This window comes from Bubalus bubalis, chromosome 2 (assembly GCF_019923935.1).
Source record: "Bubalus bubalis isolate 160015118507 breed Murrah chromosome 2, NDDB_SH_1, whole genome shotgun sequence".
In the NCBI taxonomy this organism is placed as follows: Eukaryota; Metazoa; Chordata; class Mammalia; order Artiodactyla; family Bovidae; genus Bubalus; species Bubalus bubalis.
In genome coordinates this window covers 20,657,307-20,666,502 of record NC_059158.1, presented here as the reverse complement: position 1 = coordinate 20,666,502, position 9,196 = coordinate 20,657,307, and the positions used below count along the sequence as shown (strand labels likewise).

Below are 9,196 nucleotides of genomic sequence, written 5' to 3'. Positions count from 1 at the left end.
TCATTTCCAAGGCAAACCATTCAATATCACGGTAATCCACGTCTATGCCCCGACCAATAATGCTGAAGAAGGTGAACAGTTGTATGAAGACATACAAGGCCTTCTAGAACTAACACCCAAAACAGATGTCCTTTTCATTATAGGGGACTGCAATGCAAAAGTAAGAAGTCAAGAAACACCTGGAATAACGGGCAAATTTGGCCTTTGAGTACAGAATGAAGCAGGGCAAAGGATAATAGAGTTCTGCCAAGAGAACACACTGGTCATAGCATACATCCTCTTTCAACAACACAAGAGAAGACTCTACACATGGACATCACCACATGGTTGACACTGAAATCACATTGATTATATCCTTTGCAGCCAAAGATGGAGAAGCTCTATACAGTCAGCAAAAACAAGACCGGGAGTTGACTGTGGCTCAGATCATGAACTCCTTATTGCCAAATTCAGACTCAAATTGAAGAAAGTGGATAAAACCACTAGACCATTCAGGTATGACCTAAATCAAATTCCTTATGACGGTACAGTGGAAGTAAGAAATCGATTTAAGGGACTAGATCTGATAGAAAGAGTGCCTGATGAACTATGGATGGAGGTACATGACATTGTACAGGAGACAGGAATCAAGACCATCTCCATGGAAAAGAAATGCAAAAAAGCTAAATGGCTGTCTGAGGAGGCCTTAAAAATAGCTATGAAAAGAAGGGAAGGGAAAAGCAAAGGAGCAAAGGAAAGATATATCCATTTGAATACAGAGTTCCAAAGAATAGCAAGAAGAGATAAGAAAGCTTTCCTCAGTGATCAATGCAAAGAAATAGAGGAAAACAATAGAATGGGAAAGACTAGAGATCTCTTCAAGAAAATTAGAGATACCAAGGGAACATTTCATGCAAAGATGGGCACAATAAAGGACAGAAATGGTAGGGACCTAACAGAAGCAGATGATATTAAGAAGAGATGGCAAGAATACACAGAAGAACTGTACAAAAAAGATCTTCACGACCCAGATAATCATGATGGTGTGATCACTGACCTAGAGCCAGACTTCCTGGAATGTGAAGTCAAGTGGGCCTTAGACAGCATCTCTACGAACAAAGCTAGTGGAGGTGATGGAATTCCAGTTGAGCTCTTTCAAATCCTGAAAGATGATGCTGTGGAAGTGTTGCACTCAGTATGCCAGCAAATTTGGAAAACTCAGCACTGGCCACAGGACTGGAAAAGGTCAGTTTTCATTCCAATCCCAAAATAAGGCAATGCCAAAGAATGCTTAAACGACCGCACAATTGCACTCATCTCACACGCTAGTAAACTAATGCTCAAAATTCTCCAAGCCAGGCTTCAGCAATATGTGAACCGTGAATTTCCTGATGTTCAAGCTGGTTTTAGAAAAGACAGAGGAACCAGAGTTCAAATTGCCAACATCTGCTAGATCATTGAAAAAGCAAGAGAATTCCATAAAATCGTCTATTTCTGCTTTATTGACTATGCCAAAGCCTTTGACTGTGTGAATCACAATCAACTGTGGAAAATTCTGAAAGATATGGGTATACCAGACCACCTGACCTGCCTCTTGAGAAACCTGCATGCAGGTCAGGAAGCAACAGTTAGAACTGCAGATGGAACAATGGACTGGTTCAAGTTAGGAAAAGGAGTACATCAAGGCTGTATATTGTCACCCTGCTTATTTAACTTATATGCAGAGTACATCATGAGCAATGCTGGGCTGGAGTAAGCACAAGCAGGAATCAAGATGGCCAGGAGAAATACCAATAACTTCAGATATGCAGATAACACCACCCTTATGGCAGAAAGTGAAGAAAAACTAAAGAGCCGCTTGATAAAAGTGAAAGAGGAGAGTGAAGAAGTTGGCTGAAAGCACAACATTCAGAAAACTAAGATCATGGCATCTGGTCCCATTAGTTCATGGGAAATAGATGGGGAAACAGTGGAAAGAGTGTCAGACTTTATTTTGGGGGGCTCCAAAATCACTGCAGATGGTGATTGCAGCCATGAAATTAAAAGACCCTTACTCCTTGGAAGTAAAGTTATGACCAAACCTAGAGAGCATATTAAAAAGCAGAGACGTTACTTTGCCAACAAAGGTCCATCTAGTCAAGTCTATTGTTTTTCCATTGGTCATGTATGGATGTGAGAGTTGGACTCTGAAGAAAGCTGAGTGCTGAAGAATTGATGCTTTTGAACTGTGGTGTTGGAGAAGACTCTTGAGAGTCCCTTGGACTGCAAGGAGATCCAACCAGTCCATTCTGAAGGAGATCAGCCCTGGGATTTCTTTGGAGGGAATGATGCTGAAGCTGAAACTCCAGTACTTTGGCCACCTCATGCGAAGAGTTGATTCATTGGAAAAGACTCTGATGCTGGGAGGGATTGGAGGCAGGAGAAGGGGTTAGACATTGAGTTAGACAAGGCTGTGGTCCTAGTGTGATTAGATTGACTAGTTTTCTGTGAGTATGGTTTCAGTGTGTCTGCCCTCTGATGCCCTCTTGCAACACCTACCGTCTTACTTGAATTTCTCTTAGCTTGGGCGTGGGGTATCTCTTCACAGCTGCTCCAGCAAAGCGCAACTGCTGCTCCTTACCTTGGACGAGGGGTATCTCCTCACTGCCGCCCTTCCTGACCTTCAAGGGGAGATAGCTCCTCTAGGCCCTCCTGCGCCTGCCTTGTCTAACTCAATGAAACTAAGCCATGCCCATGGGGCAACCCAAGACGAGCGGGTCATGGTGGAGAGATCTGACAGAATGTGTTCCAGTGGAGAAGGGAATCGCAAACCACTTCAGTATTCTTGCCTTGAGAACCCCATGAACAGTATGAAAAGGCAAAATGATAGGATACTGAAAGAGAAACTCCCCAGGTCAGTAGGTGCCCAATATGCTACTGGAGATCAGTGGAGAAATAACTCCAGAAAGAATGAAGGGATGGAGTCAAAGCAAAAAGAATACCCAGCTGTGGATGTGACTGGTGATAGAAGCAAGGTCCGATGCTGTAAAGAGCAATATTGCATAGGAACCTGGAATGTCAGGTCCATGAATCAAGGCAAACTGGAAGTGGTCAAACAAGAGATGGCAAGAGTGAATGTCGACATCTAGGAATCAGCGAACTAAAATGGACTGGAATGGGTGAATTTAACTCAGATGACCATTATATCTACTACCCGCGGGCAGGAATCCCTCAGAAGAAATGGAGTAGCCATCATGGTCAACAAAAGAGTCCAAAATGCAGTACTTGGATGCAATCTCAAAAACGACAGAATGATCTCTGTTCGTTTCCAAGGCAAACCATTCAGTATTACAGTAATCCAAGTCTATGCCCCAACAAGTAACTCTGAAGAAGCTGAAGTTGAACGGTTCTATGAAGACCTACAAGACCTTTTAGAACTAACACCCAAAAAAGATGTCCTTTTCATTATAGGGGACTGGAATGCAAAAGTAGGAAGTCAAGAAACACCTGGAGTAACAGGCAAATTTGGCCTTGGAATACAGAATGAAGCAGGGCAAAGAGTAATAGAGTTTTGCCAAGAAAATGCACTGGTCATAACAAACACCCTCTTCCAACAACACAAGAGAAGACTCTATACATGGACATCACCAGATGATCAACACTGAAATCAGATTGATTATATTTTTTGCAGCCAAAGATGGAGAAGCTCTATACAGTCAGCAAAAACAAGACCAGGAGCTGACTGTGGCTCAGATCATGAACTCCTTACTGCCAAATTCAGACTTAAATTGAACAAGGTAGGGAAAACCACTAGACCATTCAGGTATGACCTAAATCAAATCCCTTATGATTATACAGTGGAAGTGAGAAATAGATTTAAGGGCCTAGATCTGATATATAGAGTGCCTGATGAACTATGGATGGAGGTTCGTGACATTGTACAGGAGACAGGGATCAAGACCATCCCCATGGAAAAGAAATGCAAAAAAGCAAAATGCCTGTCTGGGGAGGCCTTACAAATAGCTATGAAAAGAAGAGAAGCAAAAAGCAAAGGAGAAAAGGAAAGATATAAGCATCTGAATGCAGAGTTCCCAACAATAGCAAGAAGAGATAAGAAAGCTTTCTTCAGCAATCCATGCAAAGAAATAGAGGAAAACAATAGAATGGGAAAGACTAGAGATGTCTTCAAGAAAATTAGAGTTACCAAGGGAACATTTCATGCAAAGATGGACTCGATAAAGGACAGAAATGGTATGGACCTAACAGAAGCAGAAGATATTAAGAAGAGATGGCAAGAATACACAGAAGAACTGTAGAAAAAAGATCTTCACGACCCAGATAATCACGATGGTGTGATCACTGACCTAGAGCCAGACATCCTGGAATGTGAAGTCAAGTGGGCCTTAGACAGCATCTCTACGAACAAAGCTAGTGGAGGTGATGGAATTCCAGTTGAGCTCTTTCAAATCCTGAAAGATGATGCTGTGAAAGTGCTGCACTCAATATGCCAGCAAATTTGGAAAACTCAGCAGTGGCCACAGGACTGGAAAAGGGCAGTTTTCATTCCAATCTCAAAGCAAGGCAATGCCAAAGAATGCTTAAACAACCGCACAATTGCACTCATCTCACATGCTAGTAAACTAATGCTCAAAATTCTCCAAGCCAGGCTTCAGCAATATGTGAACCATGAACTTCCTGATGTTCAAGCTGGTTTTAGAAAAGGCAGAGGAACCAGAGATCAAATTGCCAACGTACTCTGGATCATGGAAAAAGCAAGAGAGTTCCAGAAAAACATCTATTTCTGCTTTATTGACTATGCCAAAGCCTTTGACTGTGTGGATCACAATAAACTGTAGAAAATTCTTCAAGAGATGGGAATACCAGACCACTTGATCTGCCTTTTGAGAAATTCGTATGCAGGTCAGGAAGCAATAGTTAGAACTGGACATGGAACAACAGACTGGTTTCAAATAGGAAAAGGAGTATGTCAAGGCTGTATATTGTCACCCTGTTTTTTTAATTTATATGCAGAGTACATCATGAGAAACGCTGGACTGGAAGAAGCACAAGCTGGAATCAAGATTGCTGGGAGAAATATCAATAACCTCAGATATGCAGATCACACCACCCTTATGGCAGAAAGTGAAGAGGAACTCAAAAGCCTCTTGATGAAAGTGAAAGTGGAGAGTGAAAAAGTTGGCTTAAAGCTCAACATTCAGAAAACGCAGATCATGGCATCCGGTCCCATCACTTCATGGGAAATAGATGGGGAAACAGCGGAAACAGTGTCAGACTTTATTTTTTGGGGCTCCAAAATCACTGCAGATGGTGACTGCAGCCATGAAATTAAAAGACCCTTACTCCTTGGAAGGAAAGTTATGACCAACCTAGATAGCATATTCAGAAGCAGAGACATTACTTTGCCAACAAAGGTCCGTCTAGTCAAGGCTATGGTTATTCCAGTGGTCATGTATGGATGTGAGAGTTGGACTGTGAAGAAGGCTGAGCACCGAAGAATTGATGCTTTTGAACTGTGGTGTTGGAGAAGACTCTTGAGAGTCCCTTGGACTGCAAGGAGATCCAACCAGTCCATTCTGAAGGAGATCAGCCCTGGGATTTCTTTGGAAGGAATGATGTTAAAGCTGAAACTCCAGTACTTTGGCCACCTCATGTGAAGAGTTGACTCATTGGAAAAGACTCTGATGCTGGGAGGGATTGGGGGCAGGAGGAGAAGGGGACGACAGAGGATGAGATGGCTGGATGGCATCACTGACTCGATGGACGTGAGTCTGAGTGAACTCCGGGAGTTGGTGATGGACAGGGAGGCCTGGCGAGCTGTGATTCATTGGGTTGCAAAAAGTCGGACACAACTGAGCGACTGAACTGAACTGAACTGAACTGATGGGACCAGATGCCATGATCTTGGTTTTCTGAATGTTGAGTTCTAAGCCAACTTTTTCACGCTCCTCTTTCACTTTCATCAAGAGGTTCTTTAGTTCTTCTTTACTTTCTGCCATTAGGTTGGAGTCATCTGCATATCTGAGGTTATTGATATTTCTTCCTGCAATCTTGATTCCAGCTTGTGCTTCATGCAGTCCAGCATTTCTCATGATGTACTCTGCATATAAGTTAAATAAGCAGCATGATAATATAGTCTTTACATTATACAACCTTTCACTATCTTTAACCAGTCTATTGTTCAATGTCCAGTTCTAAGTCTTGCTTCCTGAAATGTATACAGATTTCTTAAGAGGCAGGTCAGTTGGTCTGGTATTTAGAACTCTCAGAATTTTCCTCAGTTCGTTGTGGTCCATACAGTCAAAGGCTTTGGCATAGTCAGTAAAGCAGAAGTAGATGTTTTTCTGGAACTCTCTTGCTTTTTTTCATGATCCAATGGATGTTGGCAACTTGAGCTCTGGTTCCTCTGCCTTTTCTAAATTCAGCTTGAACATCTGGAAGTTCACAGTTCCTGTACTGTTGAAGCCTGGCTTGGAGAATTTTGACCATTCCTTTGCTAGCGTGTGAGATGAATGCATTGTGCAGTAGTGTGAACATTCTTTGGCATTGATTTTCTTTGGAATTAGAATGAAAACTGACCTTTTCCAGTCCTGTGGTCAATGCTGAGTTTTCCAAATTTGTTGGTGAATTGAGTGCAGCACTTTCACAGAATCCTCTTTTAGGATTTGAAATAGCTCAACCAGAATTCTATCGCCTCCGGTAGTTTTGTTCACAGTGATGCTTCCTAAGGCCCACTTGACTTCACATTGCAGGATGTCTGGCTGTAGGTAAGTGATCACTCCATCATGTTTATCTGGGTCATGAAGATCTTTTTTTGTATAGTTCTGTGTATTCTTGCCACCTCCTCTTAATATCTTCTGCTATTGTTAGGTCCATACCATTTCTGTGCCCATTTTTGCATGAAATGTTCCTTGGTATCTCTACTTTTCTTGAGGAGATCTCTAGTCTTTCATATTCTGTTTTCCTCTATTTCTTTTCATTGATTGCTGAGGAAGGCTTTCTTATCTCTTCTTGCTATTCTTTGGAACTCTGCATTCAAATGGGTATATCATTCCTTTTCTCCTTTGCCTTTTGCTTCTCTTTTATTCACAGCTATTTGTAAGGCCTCCTCAGACAGTCATTTTGGCTTTTTGCACTTCTTTTCCTTGGGGAAGAGACCCAGGAAAAACTAATTTAAAGACGTGGGTTAGAACTTCAGTTTACATAGTGTCTTCATCGAAGAATTGATTTGTAGAGAAATGACAATGCAAAGAAAAGCAGTTTTAGGCTTCTAAGGGCAGCAAACTGTGAGAAGGTAAATATATGGCAGTAATCTAACCCAGGTTTGTTAGCAAATTTCTGTGGAGCCTCTCTACTCTGACATGTCTACAGCCGTCTCCAGGATAGAATTTATATGTTGCCTTAAGGCAGAAAAAGAGGAGTAGAGTGGGCTTTTTCTTGCCATTATTGCTTATTAACTGACTCCTGCTGCTGCTGCTGCTAAGTCGCTTCAGTGGTGTCCGACTCTGTGCAACCCCATAGACGGCAGCCCATCAGGCTCCCCTGTCCCTGAGATTCTCCAGGCAAGAACACTGGAGTGGGTTGCCATTTCCTTTTCCAATGCATGAAAGTGAAAAGTGAAAGTGAAGTCGCTCTGTCCTCCCTGTCCGACTCTTAGCCCTTCCCTGTCCGACTCTTAGCGACCCAGTGGACTGCAGCCCACTAGGCTCCTCCGTCCATGGGATTTTCCAGGCAAGAATACTGGAGTGGGGTGCCATTGCCTTCTCCAATTAACTGCCTCAGTCAGTTCAGTTGCTCAGTCATGTCCGACTCTTTGCAACCCCATGAATCGCAGCATGCAGGGCCTCCCTGTCCATCACCAACTCCCGGAGTTCACTTAGACTCACGTCCATCGAGTCAGTGATGCCATCCAGCCATCTCATCCTCTGTCGTCCCCTTCCCCGTCTGCTCCCAATCCCTCCCAGCATCAGTCTTTTCCAATGAGTCAACTCTTCGCATGAGGTGGCCAAAGTACTGGAGTTTCAGCTTCAGCATCATTCCCTCCAAAGAAATCCCAGGGCTGACCTCCTTCAGAAATGGACTGGTTGGATCTCCTTGTAGTCCAAGGGACTCTCAAGAGTCCTCCAACACCACACTTCAAAAGCATCAATTCTTCGGTGCTCAGCTTTCTTCACATTCCAACTCTCACATCCATACATGACCACAGGAAAAACTATAGCCTTGACTAGACGGACCTTTGTTGGCAAAGTAGTGTCTCTGCTTTTGAATATGCTGTCTAGGTTGGTCATAACTTTCCTTCCAAGGAGTAAGGGTCTTTTAATTTCATGGCTGCAGTCACCATCTGCAGTGATTTTGGAGCCCCAAAAAATAAAGTCTGACACTGTTTCCACTGTTTCCCCATCTATTTCCCATGAAGTGATGGGACCGGATGGCATGATCTTCGTTTTCTGAATGTTGAACTTTAAGCCATCTTCTTCAGTCTGCTCTTTCACTTTCATCAAGACGCTTTTTAGTTCCTCTTCACTTTCTGCCATAAGGTGTCATCTGCATATCTGAGGTTATTGATATTTCTCCCGGCAATCTTGATTCCCGCTTGTGCTTCTTCCAGTCCAGCGTTTCTCATGATGTACTCTGCGTGTAAGTTAAATAAGCAGGGTGACAATATACAGCCTTGACGTACTGCCTAGGGAGGTAAAATAACCGAAAGCATTACAATCGTTCTTATCGACAAAGTAGGTGGCTCTGAAAAGAGCCTTTTTCCGTACAGAGAAAGCAGCATCCTTGGATTAAGCCCTCTCTCCGCGGATGCAGCGGGCAAGCTGGATGTCCTTGGGCATGATGGTAACCCGCTTGGCGTGGATGGCACACAGGTTGGTGTCCTTGAAGAGCCCCACCAGGTAGGCCTCGCATGCCTCCTGCAGCGCCATCACCGCCGTGCTCTGGAAGCGCAGGCCGGTCTTGAAGTCCTGCGCGATCTCGCGCACCAGCCGCTGGAACGGCAGCTTGCGGATCAGCAGCTCCGTGGACTTCTGGTAGCGGCGGATCTCGTGCAGGGTCACCGTGCCGGGGCGGTATTGGTGCGGCTTCTTCACGCCGCCGGTGGCCAGCGCGCTCTTGCGGGTCGCCTTGGTGGCCAGCTGCTTGCGCGGCGCCTTGCCGCCGGTGGTCTGCTTAGTGCGAGCCATGAGGCTAACAGAAAACTGGCAGGAGAGTATTATGC

General features: G+C 44.0%; 1 protein-coding gene across 1 annotated transcript; it reads right to left on the bottom strand.

Moving 5' to 3' along the window:
- Positions 1 to 8,717: 8,717 nt before the first annotated feature.
- LOC102394835 (histone H3.1-like) lies at positions 8,718 to 9,161 on the bottom strand. The gene has a single exon (XM_025296099.2). The coding sequence runs from the start codon at positions 9,159 to 9,161 to the stop codon at positions 8,763 to 8,765; it is 399 nt and encodes a 132-aa protein (XP_025151884.1). The 3' UTR covers positions 8,718 to 8,762.
- Positions 9,162 to 9,196: the final 35 nt, after the last annotated feature.